The 21,030-nt window shown below is 41.4% G+C and overlaps 1 protein-coding gene across 3 annotated transcripts in view; it reads right to left on the reverse strand.

Moving 5' to 3' along the window:
* LOC122411936 (uncharacterized) overlaps nucleotides 1–21,030 on the reverse strand; it is a 52,529-nt gene that overhangs the window by 27,722 nt on the left and 3,777 nt on the right. The window contains exons 1-2 of one of the 3 annotated variants that reach the window (XM_043421058.1): nucleotides 19,112–19,131; nucleotides 2,728–4,398 (exon numbers count right to left, since the gene is read on the reverse strand). In XM_043421058.1, the coding sequence (XP_043276993.1) occupies nucleotides 2,728–3,827 (1,100 nt within the window). In that variant the 5' untranslated portion in view covers nucleotides 3,828–4,398; nucleotides 19,112–19,131. Of the gene's footprint in view, nucleotides 1–2,727; nucleotides 4,399–7,797; nucleotides 7,869–19,111; nucleotides 19,132–21,030 lie in introns of those variants that run through there. The other 2 variants (XM_043421057.1, XM_043421056.1) reach the window with 2 other exon arrangements.

Below are 21,030 nucleotides of genomic sequence, written 5' to 3' on the forward strand. Positions count from 1 at the left end.
TGACGTCGACGGAGTCGATGAGAAAATTCGTTTAAACGGGAGGGTTCAATGATTCGCTCCAATCAGATGAAGAGAAAATTTCGCACCGGCGAATGAGCAAAATTGATAAAACGATTTGAACATTCTGAATTTGATTTCAGAATTTTTCAATAAAACTGGAAGGGAAACATGACGAGAACATTGGTTAGAAGAGCTATCGTCGAGTTAAAATGACGGGTCCATGAAGAGTTGAAATCTTCGGAGGCACGACATAAATTTTGGGAAATAAAACTTGGAAGGTGAATCAAGATATTCAGAAAAGATAGAAACCGCTGTCGAAGAGGCAGTTCGTAAAAACGCTTTGGAATATTAAGACCTCGTTAGATCGTGGCCAACCGGAAGGAAAAAAGTATTGGAGCAACAATTAAATGCACCACGTGAGAAAAATGGGGGAAAAAACATCATTTGTATTCCAACGTATGTTGAATGGCTGTGAAACCAGAAGGAAAATATTAAGCAGCTACGGTGCGCTAACTGGCGTAGCGTATAGAAACTGAAAAAAACGACAGGTCGTATTATCGATATTCATCTTAACGAGGGATCGTTTCACCTTCTTGATGTTTCCTTCATGAGATTTGCAAGCCATGAAAACAGGTGTTATCTGTGATTGTAATATCGCTGATAAGTACGTACGAATTATTACGTCCATATGGGTGAATGCAAATATTTGAATGGGGCATTCGAGACTCAACGTACCTTGACCCACTTATTCGTCGTTTCTTCACTCCCAGTGCCATGGTTTTTGAATTTTTTAATTTATTTTTGTGATTTTAAAAACCAAGGAACGACGCATCGAGAATTGGAATATTGAGATTTTGAGGCGAGGCAACCGGAGGCAACTAATTGGAGTTCAACTTGAACTGTTTTTTTTTTCTGTACTGCATTGAACCTCGTAATTATTACAAACTTGGATATTCAAATCAGCTCACGTATAGAAAATCGAATGCATGTCACTTTCAATGCATTTCGTTGAGGGCAAAGTTTTCAGGTCATTAAGTGACACGAACTTGTCCAGTTCACTGTATTGGAAGGGCGACACGTTGAAGAATACAACGAAACATTTGTACAAACTGATGAAAATTTTTCAGGATTCAATAACGCGACAAAATGTTGATTCGTATTGTTTTGAGAAGTGGCGCGAAGAAGTGCTCGAGAGCAAGAGGTAGGTCAGTTTGGAGTCGAATGTCCCATATCCGCAGTCAGCTTCGTTTACGTCAAATGGCAGGAAAAAAGGGCGATAATCCACGAGAATTAACGGGTGAAGTAGGAAGACTTACGACTATGTGTGTGCAAGCAGTTGATATGAGCGAAACTGTACCGTAAGAGCGGCAGAATGGCGGCAAGCGACCGTGAATAGAGCTCGAGGCTCCCGCGGGATACACGCGCACGTATAAGTAAGCAAGACTCGAATTTTTACGTTTCCCGTACGAGGTACGTAGTCCTGATACCCTCACTCTTTCTCTCTCTCTCTCGCCCTCTCTCTTTCCCTCGCTCTTCGTGAGAAGGTGCATCGTGTACGTGCATTGCAGATTTATCGTGCGAGACAATGATCTCGTACGTACACCTCGCTTATAAACATCCAGGCTCACACACGCTAAAGGGTGTCTCAAAAGTTCTGAGAGTTTCACCCTTCAGATAAGCAACTCGAAAATTCCATAATTTTTCGTTCTCAACGTTCTTACGTAGAAACATTTTCTTTTCCCGAAGTTTACAGGTTCGTAACTTTACTCAAAATCAATATTTTCCAGTATTTTTATTCTCGACAAGTGTGAAAATTCTTCTAAACCGTTCCGATCGAAGGTCACTATGAAAAAACCGTTATTTTTCGAGCGGTATGCGTTTGATGGAAATTTCAGTTCAATTTTTTCTTGTCAAGTTGCTTTTGGCTTGAGCCGATTTGTTCCGATGCAAGGGCGCAGGGTTACGATAGTTGAAAAGGTGCACCGTGGAGGAAGGAAACATGAAGGGCATCCAAAAATCCTCGAGGTCTCATCAAGGGTGTGAAAAAGAAAATTCCACACAAGAGTTGAGGGCTCTGCGAGGTGAGTCGAGAGGACCGGAGACTTTAATTGACGATGATTAATTGCTAGACGGTGTAACGCGGTTGTCAAACTTCCGCAATTAATCAATACCTGGAATTCGTATTATTGTAATGCTAAGAATCGTGTTAGACCACCGATCTAAGAATGCATTTCCACGCGAGGTCGAGTCAAACTTGAAAAGTGATAGCAAAAAGAGCAGCTCTTCGTGCCTAGAAACGCAGTCAGTATCGGCCACTGACCGAACCTTTAATTTCATCGGTCGAATGTGAGGCTCGGGCAGTAGCGTTTTTCCATATATTTGGGGCACCTTGTATAGCGAATTCAGACTCAAACGAGACGCGTACATCACAAGCAGTATAAATGGAGATTGGGCATGCATGGATGATCTGAGAACTTCTGGCGGTTGCCTCAATTACATGCTCTTCAAGGTAAGATGAAATATTCGTGATGATTTAGCAGCGTGGTGTGTATTACAGGGTGAAGAAAAAGAGTGTGGATTCGATGGTAATTTGATGGCCAGTGCATATGTAAATCAGCGTTTTTAATTAGTTGGCTAAACGAACGCTAGCAATAAGAGATCGATTATAATGTTAATGGTGCGAGAGCGTGTCGCGATGAGAGTGAAAAAAGATATTTCATTATTTACCGATGACCCTGGTAAGAAGATTTGACGAGTTTAACGGCGAACAGGAACTGAATGGCGCAGACGAGTAGGCAGCAGAGATTCAAAGAGAGTGCGAGTGCGCACAGGGCGAGGGTAACTTCGTAGACGATTGTATATTCCTCGGGGCTGATAAGGCTGCTCGGTGTGACGGTTAACGGTGATATTTTGAGAAGAAATATGTGGGAGAGCATGGCGAGTAGCAGCGAGACGAGGCAGAGGAGGCCTAGGAAAGTCAGCATCTCTTTGACTCCGGCCTCTTGTTGTTGAGCTGGTAACGTAGTTCTGTTATTGTTTTTCGAGAGCGTAGACGACCACGAAGTGTTGAGGTGTACGACGGGCCCGGTGTTGCCACTTGCAGCGGGTGCCTGTATGATCTGGGAGACAGGTGCGTGGACGGCAACAGGTGCAACGGGCGACGGTGTCGTTTGGCTGGGTAGCCTGGAAACTCTGGATATGTCCAGGCCGCCATTAGCGTGGACTCTTTCGCGTTCGTGTGGGACGTGAGTTAAGGTGGTGATTGTATGATGGGTTGCGTTGTTGTTGTTGTTATTGGTGATGTTATTGTTGTTGGTGTTGTTGTTATTATTGTTGTTGTTGTTGTTGTTGCCAACGATGGGACTGGCGCTGTTGACGGAGTGCTTGGATGTTGACAGAGTCGAGAGATTCAACGGGTGGGAATGATTCAAACGTTGGGAAAGATTGTTGACGCTCAATTGGGAATGGTTGAGGGGATGCCGATGAGTCGAGGAGGGCGTAGGCTGATGGGACTGCACGGCATTGCCCATGACGCTCCTCTGGTTCGGATGCAACACCGAATCGTAAACGTCGCTGGAAAGATTCCGCTGACCACCGACTCGATTGGCTGGTGATCCAGCGGTAAAGTGCTGGTGATGGTGGTGATGATGATCGGTGTGGGGGTGCCCTGGATGATGGTGGTGGTGATGGTGATGCAGCAATACACCGGACGATTGACTCCCGCCGATTGGTGCTTGCTGATGAGCTTGCTGGCCCTGGGTCTGATAATCATTGTGATGCCTGGAGCCAGCTGTAGACGGCTGCCCCGTCAATATGTGCTTCAGCATCACTCGGATAACGCGCGATTGCCGCTGATCGCTTCCTTCTATTCGAGCCTCATTCGTGATACTCCATTATTCCTGGAACTGGGCCGGTTTGATCTTCTTGGGGCTGACATCGAGTCTTTCTTCCGCGAGGTTCTGCTTTGTCTGAAAAACTTCAACTTCTCCTCGATCCCCTCGATCCATGCAACCGCTTTCTTGCAACTCTTCTTGTCAGCGCTCTCTTCCTCTGAGATCTCTTTTTATTCCTCTTGATTATCACTCTGTTTTTCAACCAATTCTTCTCGGTACTCGCCTCCTTACTTTTTTCCCGCTCGCACGGTTATTCCGACTTTACGGAAGTTCAACTACGAACTCGGCCTCTACTCGCTCCGTACCTCCAGACGTACCCTTAGTCCTTCGCGCTTCCTTACTTCTCTCCTTCAACGGGCTTCCGATTGCGGCAACCAACTGAAGCCGTCTTTTTTTTCCACCTCGAGGCAGCCTGACTTACGGCGGTTGAAGCGTGGGTCTGGTCTCGCCTCGTCTTCCCGCGCGCACCTCAGCCAGCATAGCTCCCGTGATCGTGAGACTCCGTCTGTAATGACGCGAAAAACGGAAGGAAATTATTAATCGAAAGCTCCTTTGAAAACAGGCTCGTCAATGACGATAATAATTACAACTATGGCTACGTTAACAACATCTGCGGATCTGCGACTTGTTTGGATTTCAAAGTGGCCCCTTTTTGGTAAAAACTAATGCTGGGACGAAGCGCAAGACGCTTCGTCCCATCTGTCAAAGGGGGAAATCATGAAACGCTCTGAACTCGAATCCAGAAGCCGCGAAGAGTCGATTTTTTTCGGAATCTATTGCACAGCACATCTCCTTTCGGTATCTCAAATCAGTTGACGTTGGCCTTCGATCCGGAGCCTCATATAACTCAATGTCTCTTCCCATCCTGCCTTTCCTCCAATGATAATGGAGGTAAAAAAGAGCCTGGCAATTTTTAAACGAAACTCGTTCGCCGGCGCGTTGGAATACGGCGAACGAGTGTATTCCCGATGATCGTAGAACAAGTACGAGAAGTACACAGACGAATCGCTCCGAGGCACATTGCGCGGAAGGTAGAATCATCTGCTCGCGGGAGGAAAAGGAAACGGGAGAATGACGATTGTACGATGTTGCCGGGGATCCAAAACGCTCGAACCAAGTTGTCAATAGCTCACAGCGTTTCTGCGGTTCTACCGCTGCTGCCGTCGCCGCTGCTGATGCTGCTGCTTGTGCTCGACTCATAGAAACGGGTTCCGCTCGCATTCCCAACATCTAACCACACACGGGATTCTTGTAGACGTATAAAAAGGCGATTCGATCGCGGATGCTCGGCCATGACGATCCTCTTGCTCCTCGTCGAGCTAGACTTTCGTCAGGCTTCGACTAAGACCATACCTATAGGTGTACAGGATCGTTCAAAAGTTCGAATTACTTCCTGGGGGCGTCGATCAGGCTACAGGATTTCAGAGGGGTCCATCGTTGAGCGTTTATCGTTGTGATTTCTCATCGTATTGTGGATTTTTATGGGTTAGGAAACCACTGATTTGGCGTTCGAGAAACGAAGGGGGTGTTCCTCATCTACAAAATGTCTCTCAAGCCTCAGCTAGAGAGACGAGAAAGTATTTGCCTTCCCTTTCCCTCCAGTGCTTCATACGATACTTTTTTCAGTCAAACACTAGCTGTAGAAAACGTCATTCGGCATTGAACGCCGAATGGGTTGTTCCAATATCCCCGAATCGTTGATCACAAAACATTTGCTTGGGTGATTAACAAACTTCGTTTTCCTTCCTGCAACTTTGATGGTTTAAGGGCTTTCTATACTGAGAGCAGTGCGCTGAGACCAGAAAATTGCGGATCCAACGAAACTTTTGTTGGACCAACGCATCTTGTGGGGAACAAAAAATTGGTTGCTTCCGCAGTACTTAATTTGATGCTTCTAATAAATGTTTCTCCTCGCTCTGCACAGGAAGATCGCCGATTGAAAAAGTATTGCTAGGACCGAGATTCGCTATCCTAGGGGACGCAATCCTCCCCGGAATTGAAGCGAACGTAAAAAATCATGAAAATTCCGGATTTTAGGACTTCCTGTACGTACTACGCAGCCTCGGCGAATCGTATGTATACCATCTCCGCTGATGCGTGGCTTGTATTTAGTACGAGAGTGGAGCTTAACCGCGCATGGACCGCGCAGCCTGTACGGTACGGATACCCACGTGAACACGTGCGTTACTTTTCTCGCGCATTACGAAAGGATTCCTGCGCGCCAACAACTCGGTAGCACGTTGCACTCTCGGGCCTTACGAGCATGGCGCGAGGAAGAAAAAAACTCGCTCCACTGACTACTTTCTTCTCCTTCTTCTTCTCCTCCGCGTCTTCACTCTTCTCGTCTTTCCCTGCGTTGTACTCTTCATTCTCGGTGTACGCACCCGTCGACACCCGTACAAGCCACAGCGGCTCGATTGGCTGTTCGAAGAAACTTTACTATATATAGAGCTCGGTGCTTCCTGAAAGCTTCGCCCTGACGTAAATTCGGATTGTTCGCTTTTTCGACACTCCCGGACAACACGATCTGCAGTTACCTCTGCAGCAATGAGGCTCGAGCAAAAAATCTGCAAGCCTAATGATGACGATGCCACGAGATAACGAGCCGCTTGAAAAGTATGCAAAAAATGCTCAATGCAAAATCATGGGGCGTTTGAATCGAACCGGAAAAATGACGATTGACAACTTGCTCGTGGAGCAGTTATGACGACGGTGCCAAACTTCGCGATGTGAAAGCAACATTTGAACTTTGGCACAACGAGTCCGGAACGGAATGGAAAACTGAGAAAATCCCAAAGTTCTTAAGCACTTCGGATGATTTTACGTAACACAAAAAATGTAGACCAACCGAGGTTCACATCAAAACCAAAGGATCAAATTAGTGATTCTAAATTCTAGCTCCGTTGTAAAGTTTGTTAGACTCGTTGAACTGTTCATCGTCTCATGCATCGAAATCCATGCCGAGGCATCGAAAACTCGTTTCTTTCCCATGGAATCACGATCTTATAAACTCCTAACATGATTATAAGTTACTCTCCATCGCTCATGACGCCTCATAATAAATAATATCGAATTTCATCGCTGTCAGTGATATCTCGCTGTAGAAAACGACGGAATAGACCGCGAGAAGTCATCGGACGCGTAGAGCATAAGTTCTTGTGAATCAATTCAGAATGCAGTCACTCCACGGCCGATCTAACATTTTATTATGGGTATTGGAACGTCCATGTTGCTTGAAAGCTATTCCAATAAAAAAAGTATTATATTTTACCTGCTTTCACGGTCTGTATTGTAATTACCTCGAATTGAAAATTACGAGTTGAAATAAGAATGAACGATTCGTATAGCGACGATTTTGCTGTGAACATCGTGTATCGGTTACCATGAGAAAGGAAAATTGGCGACCCAGCAAAATCGTTGCATCGAAAAATCGTAGTTAACAAATTAAATTCATTGATTCGACAAAACTTTTGTTGGGTCAACATTTTTACGAAACATGCGTGAATTATGAAAAGATTCGAATTAATCGATTTTTATAGACAGATCTTTGGTCTTTTCAATTTGTCATTTGTCTCGAAATTGATTCATTTGGCGCAACGTTTATTTCCATTAACCGCGATTTTCACTGTCCCCCTTCAAATTCTTCCTCTTGTTATTCTTCATTATTTGATTAATTCTTCGAATTTGCCTCCAGCAAATAACGAATTACTCGAATGAAAAAGATTTTTTTGCAGAATTTTTAAGAGTTCGAATTTTGAGCACCGATTCGGAAGGTTCGTTGGGTAAATTGCTCAAATAAATATTCGAACGAATGATCGAAGTCCACTTTTCGTTGAAACGACACTCGATAATTGAGTTGAGGGATTAAACGAAATCGTATACGTATATTTGCGAAGGAATTTACCCGGCGCGAATCTCGTCGATCAGAAGTGGAGCCTTGCGCGACGAGAATCGAGTCGCAACTACCGATTCTCCTGCCTGGCATTGTAAGCTCGCTAGATGAACATAATCCAAGATTCATATAGCACGTACACGACGTACACGGGATTCGCGGGCAGTGTACCAAGCGGAATGACGCGCGCAAACGCGAGAGCAGGGGGAGGATTTTGCCAAGAGAACTCCCGCAGTCCACAGAACCGGCAGTAAAATTATTACGAGCTTAAGTCTACGTGTACGAGGGGTTTCCACGACACCGATGAAGTCCTATTCGAGCGACGCTCTATCCAATTTTACAGGTCAACCAAACAGAAAGAGAGAGAGAAAGAAAAAAAATTCTATTTGATCCTGAGTATCAGGAATTAGGCAATTAAGCCATTTACAAAGAAAATTTAACAAAATAAAATAAAATACTCTAAATCATAACAAAATAAAGTGAAATAAAACGAAAAATAAGCCAACATAAGTAAAAATACAATAAAAGAAACAAAAGCAGGTGACGAGTCATACAAAATCATACACACTCTTAGCTAACTATCGAAATACAAAATAGACAGAAAGACACATTGATTGATAAATTTATTGAGTTTTGGACATGTCCTTGAGGCTGAGAATACAAAGTATAAGGTCACATAAGTAATTATGAGCCACGATAATAAGTATGAAAGTAGATTTTGATTATACAAACGGTATAGAGTTGATGAATAAATAGGAAAAAAATACATTGTAGGACAACTCGCTTTGACTAGAGTAAGTGACGTAGAGGAATAAGTAAATAATAATTTATCTGAGATTAAGAATAAAGGACATTATCATGTTTAGTAGTGTTATGACGAGCTAGATAATTTATGAAAATTGATAAATAGCAGTGAGAAGGGGGGGGGAAGGCTGGTATATCTTTTTCCCTTCAATTTCTTTTCGCTTGTGGTCAGCATAATAAAAATTACGTGGAAATGGCGATCACTTCAGATAAAAAGCTGGGGGAAATGAGGATCACTCGTTAAGCTTGATCGACTCCCATTTTTTCGGGTCTTCGACATCATTGCCCCGGAATTTGCGGTCACGAGTCATACATTCTTCTGAAAAATCATCAAGAGTTGATATTTTTACGTGACTCACACATCCGTGTCCAAAAAATCAAAGCGTGTCTCGTCGAGTCCACGTTTTCTCGATCTAGTGGATTGAAAAATTCATGCACAAGATACAATAATTTATAACTGCAGCATAAATCCGTGCTTTGGCGAAGGCAAACTCAGTCTCCTTTAACGTATTCTTTTTCAACGTTCAATTCAATCATAATTCGGATATTTTTTTATGCTTTTTTACAATAAAATGCTTGAAATCATTCGCTTAGTTCCGAATTTACTGATGAACATTATTCTCTAGAAAATGACTCAGAAATTCGACGTTTTATGTAGTCGTAACAGTCGTTCAATATTTTTTATGTTCTGATTCATACACTGTTTCTCAGAAACTAAGATCACAGTCGAATTTTTCTAACGCACGATTATATCTGAGAGCGCATGAATTAAAATTACTTCCACGGCGTTTTAAGGGAATTCGGGCCGGTTGAAGCGACGATACATCAGAAGATGAAATTTGCATTCACTCGTTTGAGAAAATAAACAGCAGGGATTATCCTTGTTATTTAAAATGTTAAGTATGTTTTTTCTTCTAACGATAATAGACTTGAGTTCCGTTGAAAAAAGTGCACATTTTGACGGAATGGATGATTTATTTCAAAGAGAAAAATGCGTGTAACGCCCCGGGTCGATTACAGCAATAACGCGTTTGCTCGTTCGTTTTTTTACGAAGACTTCCGGCGAGCGAGCGAGTTGTTCGGTCCTGTTTTTCATTTAGCGGGAAAGGATGCTTGGCGGATTCCATTACAGCAGAATTGCCAAGGACGTTGAGCAGGAAGTGGAAATGCCTGCGAGGATGGTAGACGCACTTGATGGCTGAGGTCAATGGTTTTACAATGAGTCCGTGAACAATGAGAGGGAAATAACAACGGTCCTCGGGATTTGTACTATAGAAAACAAACGAAATGACAATGATTTCTGTTTCCCCCGAATTTCCTTTACTTGTAATTCGACACGTTTCGCGTTTTTTTGTCCGTTAATATGAATTTTGCTTCGGGGAACACTTGCTCGAAATTTGGTACTTTCAATTTCTTGAGCTTTCTGCTTCATTGATATTACTCGTTTGAAATCGTTGCTACGATAATCACTTGAGCGTGAACGACTGAAATTCGTTCTTTCAAAAAAAAAAAAAAAAAAAAAAAAATGGTTGATCGAACGACGTTTTTATCGAGGCGAGAAACATTTTCTCGAGGAGCTAGTGATTTGTCGAGAACATTCGACAAATCGGATGTTTGGATGAATTCATTTTTTGTTTCGATTAAAAAATTGCGTGTGTTGCCCACGACACTTGTCGAGCCAACGAATTCTTTTTTTTTTCAATTTCTGCTTTTAGTGTAAAGAGATTTTGACTGCACGTGGAGGTGGAATTTGAATTTTATCGTATTTCCATCTACACACTAATTTCTCATTAATACTTTTCAAGGTTTCTCTCTTCTGACTGTTTTTATCATCGATCCGTCATCAATGATCGTTGAATTTCAATTCCAATATAAAAATATGGAATGAAAGAACTGCAGGAGGGAAGATTCTCTAGAGATATAATAAATGAGAATCCCTCACGAGTCGATCCAGAAGGGAGTTCGTCATCGACCACTGCCCCGGGGAACGAGAACTTGAGACAGAGTATCACGAGTACTCGTTAAAATAGAATACTTTTGGGATGTGAAATTCTGCCTCAGTTCGCAAGTTACCTCTTCTCGTTAACTGCAAATTATTTTTAGCGAGACGAGATTCGTTCGAAGCAACAATCCCGATGCTTCAGATTCGCATGTTGCAAAATAGTTTATCAATTTTGATAAACCATTTTTTTTTGACGAACGTCGCCGACCAGGTGGAAAAAATGGGTTCCGTGAAAAAAGCTTGGAAACTCAGGCATTTTGCTTGTGGAAAAAAGAGAATTGAGTGCTCATCGAAATTGATTGAAATACTCCAAAATTTGCACAGTTATGCTACATCATCATTCTGATCTTCTACACACACACACGCACACGCGCGCGCGCGCACACACACACACACACACACACACACACACACACATGTGATGAAATTACTCAAAGTTGGACGAACTCTGATCGAGTCGAGGCACAAGGTCGTTGCCTACTGAGGTTGTAATACAGTTGGTTGCGGTGGATCACGAATGCCGGAGCATAAGAACAGATTACCGAGTCCTCGAGAGAAAGAACACCAAAGTTGGACTCAGGCATGGTCTTAGATATCTAGAAGCGAGTTAGAAAACAAAAGAGGGAAAGAGAGTGGAATAGGAAGGATGCTGTGTTGCTTTGCCTCCTTCGGCGACTATCTTGTGCCCTCGCGTGTCTCTCTTACTAATATGTGGCGAGGAAGAAGTGAACGTGTAGAAGTTTCTTGTGGAAAGGTACGTCGCTCAGGAGCGTAAAGAACGCTGGCAGTTCGTATAACAAGAAATGAAAAAATTGAACATTCGTTTTCTCAAAACATCATTCAAACACTAGCTACAGATAATTTTTCAATCGCGACAAAATCTCGATTTCGTCATGGTTCAAATTCCCAGTTATCCCACCCAACGATTGACGTTTATTTTTATATAAATTGAATGCAAACACAGTACGAGAATGCATGGTTCAGGCTTCGAGAAAGTTGCGTTGGGATCGACATTCCCGAAAGTTAATGCCCGCTGAAGACAAGAGCGTTATAATGATGAAGCATGATTCCGATGATTGTCTCTGGTCAAACTTTTATGATGTACAGTTTACACACACGATCATTCGTTCACGTATAAATTGACATCCTCGTCAAGCGGAACGTAAACGTTTAGTTCCACTTTTTCAGCGTGCTTTTTTTCATGCTTCCTGGGATCCTATTTCCTTTCATTTTGTCTCCTGATCCGTTTGGAATTTGGCAAACGGAGAATTACTCGAGAAATAATTATCGCGATATTTCAGCTAATATTCCGTAAGGGATCATGCTAATTGATGAATTGCTGATAACTTTCCAAAAACCGTACCAAATGACGTCAAATTTTGCTAGTATTTTTCTCTCTGTAGGTTGCTTACAAAAATTCATTAAAATTTTTCCATTTCAACGTCATAATAAACTTCAAATATGTCACTTTTCAACATTTTCTTTTATTAATTCATAACAAATGAGGAAGTAATTATGAACGAATGATGTAAATTTAATTAGAAAATTTACTGGAATTCGTGCAATTCAATTCGATTATTAAGGCGGTTTAATTTGTGGCTTGAAGGGAGAGAACGAAGAACAAGAACAAAAGAACGAGAAAATGAGACCTCATCATTCTAGTTTTTGTGGGGCTTTTTTCTAACGAAATTCCATCTTGCCTGTTCGGCCTTCACACCTAAAACACAATACGTAAGGATTCAACGATACTTCGTACGATATTTATACACACGTGTGGATAATTCAGAGAGAAAATAATTCGCGAAATGCTCTCATGCGTTACGGAATTTTTCATCTCGAAGAAATCACGTTTTTGAACTTTCATTATTATTTGGAGGAATTAGGCTTGGATCTTGAATCGCTAAATCACTTCTGACAAACAAAAATGTTCTGATGTTTCTGCGCATTTGTATCCGTAGGTGCGAACGTTTTATTCGCCGAACAATAGTTTCGTTTTTTCGAGCTCGCAGTCACATTCAATTTGATTTTTCCAGAGCAACCAGGATCAAGATATATCGCGGTCGAAGTTTATTTGTATAGATATAGCTAAAAGCAAGATCAAATTCCTCAGAGGGACACAGGATACGCGAGAGCAGGATCGGTGAAAGTCACACGTCAGAATCGCTCCAGCTTCACGAACCCATGACTTCTCGACTGTAATCGGCAGCTGTGCATATACATATACGAACTCCCTGTCACGACAATAGTGCGACCCTGACAAGTCGGAAATATGAACTCTGGAATTTATTGATTATTTTTATTTATTGAACATTCACTCAACTTCAAGCTTTCAATAAAATAAAAATCGTTATCCAATCCAGTTTAAGGATTGTGAAATCGAGCAATTGATACATATTTTCTGATAGCTCAGGAATTAACGGAATTCCTCTTTCCGTAAAGATTCACGTTTTTCCATGTCGTTCGGCCACAAAAAAAGAACAAGAGTTTTTTGGGACTTGAAAACTAAAACTATGAGCTGCAATGATCCAGAGAAAAATGTAGAATTTTTTGGGCGAAGACGCCGCAGCGATTCGGTTTTTCTGTAAAATCAGAGGTTTCGTGTCGACGAGACGAGAGTTATACGGATCGAGGCGAAAAGATTGACGGACCGCTCGTCCGATCAGAGTGTAAAGTGATCAGCTCATTTCGGCCATATTTCATGAGCTCTCTTGCACTCCGTTTGAAAGACGGCACGGAAATATTGAACTTTCGAAAATTCGGAGCGGGTGGGAGACTGTACCCTCGAAGAAATTGGGAAAGCTGCGGCGAATGTTGATTGATTAAAAAGTGAACGGTGTATGCCAGATTTATAGCGATTTATAACTGGTCTCGCGCCTCTTTCGAGTGTAATGATCGTTGGAATAAATAAATTTGGTTTGTTCGTATGCTTCGCGGTTGCCAGATGTGTGGGTCTCCAGGGATGAGATATCGGTGTGTTTGGCAGAGAATTACATACCGGGTGAATCGATCGGTAAGAAAAATCGTACTCGGTGCGCGTAGAAAGGGAGAAAAAAGGAGAGAAGAGAAAAAACAGAAAAGCAGCGAAAGAAGGAAAGAGAGGGAGGAAGGGAGCAAGAAAGCGAGAGAGAGAAAGCGAAGGAATAAACTTTAATGGTAAGAGCAGAGAAAACGTGGCCGTGCACTATCGGAAGACTCGAGACAGGTAACAATTTACTTTGCGCTCTCGCGCAAGAGAAAATGCTCTCTTCTTCTGGCTTCGTCGTGATGGCCGACGAACAGATCTCTCTTCTCCTCGACTGCTTTACGCTACTCCAACGCGATCGAGTCATGAGAACCAGCATGAGGAAGAAAGAGAGAAGGAGAAAAAATTGCAGACCAAATAAATTCGCGTCTCGTTTCTTCCTCCTAAGTGCCGGTTTTAACCGTCCATGTCTCTTGCGGCGTCCGAACCTTTGAATCAACCAAATACAGGTACACGCGTGAACTTTCATACACGTATACAGTCACTTCCAAAATCAATGAAACACGCTCGCTCTTCTCAACTCATCATCGTAGAATTTCGCCAGCCATTTTTTGTACTAATTGTTTCTTTCGAAAGTTGAGAAAAATCGCGAGAATCAAATACAATTTAAAGTTTTCCTGAAATTAGGGCACATTTTTCGGAGCAACGAATTACAAACGCGGCCAAAAAAGCTCTTTCTCACTCAATTTATCTAGTTTTACTCGATAATAAAAACACGCTTTTGCACAAAAACATGGTCGATTTTTAAACCGATTAAACAGCTTTTTTCAGTTCCAAAAATCGTCTTTTTTCCAAGGCTTAGAAACCGCGAGGTTTTCCGAGGTATACTCAGCTCCGATTTTCCTTTCACTCGTTCGCGTGACGCGTTGATGTTTTTTATTGGTGTGTTGGATAAATTATTCGAATCTAAAAATGCTTAGAATCGGAGGGGTTTTCTTTTTTCACAATAGAAATAAGCAGCTTGACGAAACGACATGACTGGTAATTAAATTTAAGTCGCAATGAATCGAGTTGATTGAAGAGCACGTTTAGCGTCGTTTAATGTCGTTGAAAAGTAAAATATTTCTTTTATTTTGCCAGTTACATCGTAACTAGGAGCCGCGATAAGACGCGTGCGCGTCTTTGATTCTCGTTATGTGTGGAAAGACGAGTTTCCTGACGGAGATTATTACTCCGAGGTGGTATGTCTAAATTATACACTGCTGCGGAGCGTCATGGCAGAGGAGCAGCACGCGCTCGCGGCGCTCATGTGCGTTTCTGCGTGCACGTAAAAAATGAATCTACATTTAAAACTCGTTGCGAATTAGTCATATCCGTAAAATGTGTATGAATTGCAGAACAAACTGCGTACAAGGTGTCTGGGACTGGAGCCACCGAGGAAAATGATTTTCATCGTCAAACCTGATCTTTTTTATGGCCTCAACAAAAAAAGGCCTTCGGTAATCGTTAGCCAACTGTTGCATCAGTTATTTGATCACAGGAACGAAACTACTATTTTCACCGTTATCACATAAATATTGTCACGAGTTACGACCAGAAGTACCGTCATTTCCTTGAGTTTGGAGTCTCGTTGCAGTGACGTTCGGAAGAAAAGTTTCTCCTTGAAAAAATCGAATAAACCATCTGCCAGAATTGCGAATATCAGAGCGAACACTAAAAATCCACTTTTTCCACTTCCCCTTTCAGACACCGCGATCCAAGAGCTGGCTCGTGTGTTCAGAAAGAACAAGTTCCATGCACTCGTCAGGATATTCGACGGAAAGGTTTACACGCACGTGCAAAAAATATGATATCATAAATGAATCCTTACGTTTTTCTTAGCAATTTTCATCGTGAGCCACGCTCGTCTGTGAAAAAGTGAGAATCGCGAAGCGTACACCCTAATCTTGTGCATCCGGTGTGAACATCGTTTGCTGCGCTCTCCTACCACAAAACACTGAAAATATCTATCCTACTATTATAAATAATTTCCCTCCTCTAATTATTTTATGCGTAATTAGTTTAGAACTCGAGTATACGGTTATTCCCGTGCTCGTATACATCAGCGTAAATCAAAATGGATGGTCATTGCGCAATAAATCTATTTTACGATCGCACGAGCTATATTACAGATCATTCAGGTGAAACGGATCGCCATCGTTTTTGTCACGAATAAAGATAAAAGAAATTCACGAAAAAATTAATCAAACGGATTTTTCGTTAGTATTTTTACCTCCATGGATAAATAAACGTACGATACGAAGTCGACTTTTCAATGACTTTATTTTCCCAACACATTTTCTTTAGTGATTTCCTAGAAAAAAAAAAAAAAATCGAATTCTTTTTAGTGGATAAAAACGACAAATTCGTTCATTGGATTTTATTGGGTGACGAATTGCATGGTTCACTTGAAGTATTTTCAAAATTTCTCGCAGAAAAGTGGACCAAATGTTTGTAAGCTGCTAAAATAGTTTAAGGGGGGTCCTACTTTGAAAAATCAAAAAAATCGATTGTTTTCGGGAATGTTTTTGGATATAAATAACTCAACGTATAGCGAACTTTTCGGTATAGCTTCAAGAATATTTCAAGAGTACGAAAACACTTTTTAAATGTGAGAAATACTTATTTGTACTGGTTTATACGCCAAGTCTGATTGCCGAAGTTTATTCTCAGTTGCGTACAATGTGGAGATCTTAATTATTGTCTGCAACAAAAATTCCAAATTTTTTTCCATTTTCGTATATTTTCCTTCCATACGAACCTATAAAAGCCGGAAAAAATTGCGAAATTCTATATTTACAGCGCGTTGAAGTGATATATTCATCTTCTATGGAAACGATTTTTTTTCAAACTCCCTAAAAATAATGTTTTTGTACTTTTTAAATATTCTTGAAACCATACAAAATAGTTCGCTATGGTGAGTTGTTTCTGTCTATTCTAAAAACATTTCGGCAAACAATCGATTTTTTTTGACCCTCTAAAGCACGACCCCCCTTAAACATATGATTCCATTTATTTCTAAATGGAATAGTTCTAGCTGAAAAAAAATAAAATTATTCTTCGTATCGAAGAAAAGATGTTGAAAGTATCGGCACTTGTGTCTTGCAACCATATGTTTTTATCCGAGCATTGATTAGTTTCGATGCACCAGAAAGAAAAAATGTCTGTACTCTTTTTCTGTATGAATTTTCGTGTTCGGAATCGATGGAAAACGGATCGAAGTCCTTCAGGCAAGAAATCGAGTATTCCAGATCACAGTCGATTGAATTATTGATCAGACGTACATGCGATCCTGTATTTTAGTACCAGTCGCACAAGAAATAAGGGAAAAGGAAGCAAATCGGAATTATACCAACGCACACACACGCGCGTATGTGTGCATTTATATATTCCAATCTACGTATATAAATGTATATAAACATACGAATACGCACGTTTGTATAAAGGTACGTGTGTGTGTATACAAGTATCTAAATTTATCGTAAAAGCGAACGACCGCAAATGCTCGATCGTACTCGCGGACGACCATGAAACGTCTACACGAATCTCGGGAGACGTGGCTTCATATTTTCTTCGGCCATCGTATGGGTCATTCCGCGTCAACTGTGACAAACTCAATTTTTCATCTTGAATTTCGTTAGAATTTTGAGAAAAGTTTAAAACAGCTGTTTTCGTGATAATTTTTTGCTGCGGATTTGCTTCACAATTCAGTGTCGAATGTCCAGGAAACACGAAGTTTGTTGGACCGAAAATTTTTCGATTTTACAGAACTGGATAAGGCTATGAAAAGTCTTTTTTAATTTACGACTCTTGTGGCTGGTTATCGAGAACTGCATGCAAATTTGCTGGCGTCATTCATCTTATGACCTGTGAATTGCTTCGAAATCATGGGCTCTGAAAATTTGAAGTTCGAGTGATCATTGAGAAAATAAATTTGCTAATTCAACGAAGCGTTCAACAAAAATTGTGCCGAACGAAATGGAAGTGGTTTATTCAAATAAAAATTTGGTCGATTCAAACGCTGAGTTTGTTGACTCAGATAAATATTTCTTGTTGCGATAAAAACAACAAAAGTTAAATAAACAAAAGTTTCCATGAAAAAATGGAATCGAAGCTCCATTCCGGACTCTTGACTGGTCAAAATTTCTTTTTTGTACCGGAGAAAAGATTTTTTCCCCGATAAAATGATCTGCGATGCAGAAAGATGGTTAGAAATCTGAATGAATTCGTGAGCACTGTTGACGCTTTGAAGAGCTGTTAAAAGGGAATTCGACGAATGCATGAATAAATTGAAGCAAAACGCCCCATACAAGTAAACAAAGCCTTTTTTTATTTATTCATTTTTTTCACGGTCAAGAGACTCTCGAATATTTTTCGTGCAGCGTTCCCATGTACGATATACCAAGAAGGTACATGCATATGGAAAAAAATCTTTTCCATGGACCACGAAATGCAGCCTCCCAAAGTAAATAGAAAGCCTCGAGAGGGGCTCGATATTAGCATACCGTCGTAGAATAATTAACACGAGAGAAGAGCTCCGGAGACAAAACTGAGCAAAGGTGCAAATGCAGTTGAAAACGTTGGCTAATATTAAAATTTTATTCCGTTGACTCTTCAATTTCTTAATCAGTTGGAATAAGAAACTTCGAGACACGAAGAGTGTTTGAGTCAAGAAAAATAATGATTTTACCGATTGGATAACTCGAAAAAAGCTCGTTGCACGAATGATCGGAGAAGCAATCATTTTTATAGTAGTCACCCGAAGATATTCTTGGCATTTTGGACGACAAATCACTGGAAACGCAAGTTGCAGTTTGCATAAATTGAATCAAATTGTACTTGATAAAACAACGCAGCTATTTTTTGACGACAGAAAACAATTTCGGGATAAAAAATCGCTTCGAAAACCCATAAAAAAGGGAACCGAGACCACGAAAAAATGTTACGATTGCCACAGCGAATATTAATGAATTTAATACGAAAATAATAATGTTCCGCGACTGATTCGTTTGCGCTGTTCAAGTGGGTGAGACTGACCGAATAAGGCAATTGATATAAAACGCATGTACGAAAGTAGTGTGTGCATTTGCAAATGAAGGTGTAGGACGTATTGAACGAGGCCTCTACGGAGGGAGACCGCGGAGGGTTTAGTCCTCGAGTATCCTGTCTCACTGCCTACGTTCATTCTCTGCTCAAGAGCTCATCGAGATCCGACAGAGAGCCTGACTCTCGTCGTACGTTAATTCTTGAGACCGTCTCGCATTTCCAATAAAATACCATCGGAGCGCGGGCGATACTTGCAAAGAGTAAAAAAGGCCAACTAACAAACGAGATTATACTCGCATTTTTCATCCTTTTTTTATCTCCAGGCTGACTCGGTTTTTGCGCCTCGCTAAAAGTATTGTGTCTCGCTCTCTGGAACCGGACACCCGGGCGTCCGGTCCCGGACGATTTTGTGAGAGCGAGTAGCCATCAACTTTGCATTCATATTTTCATTAAGGTACAAAAACTTTTCATACCACCAAGACAGAGTCAAGATTAAATGACTAAAGAAAATCCAACGATTGCCCGTACAACTACGGTTCAGCGTTTCTATTCTCGTAAAGCAGGGCTGTGGCGCGTGAATTAGCTGTTCATTGTCATCATTTTTCCACGATTCTCGTTGGGTTGCTGCTAGACCGTTGCACGTGGCTAGCGAGAGCGCTTGAATCGAATTATATGGCTCCGGAGTTGCTGCGTTGTTGGCTCCCAAATGTCACAACGACAGCTGCGGTCTCCTTCGCTTTATGACGGACTCGTTCTTGAAAAGTCGTCAATAGGAAAGTACAACGGGGCATAATTAATGTAGCCAACTTCGTGAAAAGGCAAATTTTATTAAAACTCGAATAAGTATAAACGGCAAGAAGAATCGAAGTACGCTTGAAGAATTATTGTGACCGAATTTATGATTTTCAATAAAAATGATTCACCGTCTGGTTTCCGTGTGTAATTTTAACACAAAATTCAACGATCGAAGCTACGAGAGAACTTCCGAGGGTCTCCGTGCCCTTGAGAATAATGAAGCACTGCGTTGTAATGTCACTCGAATTGAAGCGAGGATTTTCCATGGAAAGTTTCGCTGCGAGGAAGTGTCTATGTAAGCACAGAGTGTCACGGAAATGTCAAACTTCTTGAGTCGCAATGTCAAGGTGATCTGATCGCGAGCACCCCCGACTCACACTATTCGAAGCGAAGTATGTGCAGCTGCAAGACGAGTCGCGAACACACTGCTCTTCCTACGTCTGGGACCGTTGTCTCCAACAAAGTTGCATTCTGCGCAACACGTAAGCTTTCGAATGCAGACGTCTGTGATGTGAAATTCGACATTTTCGATGTTGTTTCAATCGAGGAGAGAAGCAGAATTTATTGGAGTGAGAGAAAGGAAAGTCTTCTTCGGAATCTGGTGAAATTTATTCATATACCCACTAATATTGATGACCATCCAATGGACCCTTTTAATTAACGTGACGAATTATTTTATTCCAAAAACATTATTTCTTAATGATACTGTTGAAATCAACTTTAAGAACGTCCCGATTCGTGTAGATACGAAAATAAAAAAAAAAAAAAAAACTTAAAAAATACGATTAAACTGCACAGAGATCTCGAAGCTCCTGAAAATGCCAGACAATATTTGACCTCCGTCATACGAAGTTTTCGAAACGTACATCGGGCAGTAAATATTGTGTGAGAAAGTCATTCAAAGTTATCCTCGCACCTCTCGAAGGCTTTGTCTACGTTTATGTACGTCCGCATGTTTGCATTTAAATATCTTAGAGTTTGCAGGCACAACAGCAGGACCCTCGGTGCGCTCGATATTGCGGACTCGCAGCTGTTAACTGACTTCCTGATCTTCCCGTACCGTTAAAACTCCCCGTACGCGTATTCGTTCCGCCGTCGACGTCGCAACATTTGTTCGGTATTGTTTCGAAGTAATAAAATAGAATTTGTGTCATGTGGTGTTGACGAGTTATCTGAAAATGTGTAAGGACGAGGAGCGGAAAAGGTTGTTCTGTCGTAACGAAGTGAAAGAATTTGATGCTCACTGAAATCGAGGATCACGTGGCCGCAGCATCCCTAATTTTTCTGAAGTAGTCTCAACATCGAGTGAATAAATTCCAACGAAACTCCAACGATAATCTGTTTTCTTTTGTTTTCGGGTCTGTTAATCGTTTCAGGAGTTTATGAAGAAATTTTCACGGAATGAAACGTTATCTTAGCGCACCCCAGGACCAGCTTTAATGATGAAAGTCGTTTTGGAGACCGGCGCACGTCGCGGCTTCGAATAAATGTGGGAAATAAAAATAAAAACGCACAATAAGTACGAATCGGCAATTAAATCGACCCCCATCACCCCTCACGGTATAAATAACTGACGAAACATTCGCGCTGAGTATCC

The sequence above is a fragment of the Venturia canescens genome, chromosome 6 (genome assembly GCF_019457755.1).
Source record: "Venturia canescens isolate UGA chromosome 6, ASM1945775v1, whole genome shotgun sequence".
NCBI lineage: Eukaryota > Metazoa > Arthropoda > Insecta > Hymenoptera > Ichneumonidae > Venturia > Venturia canescens.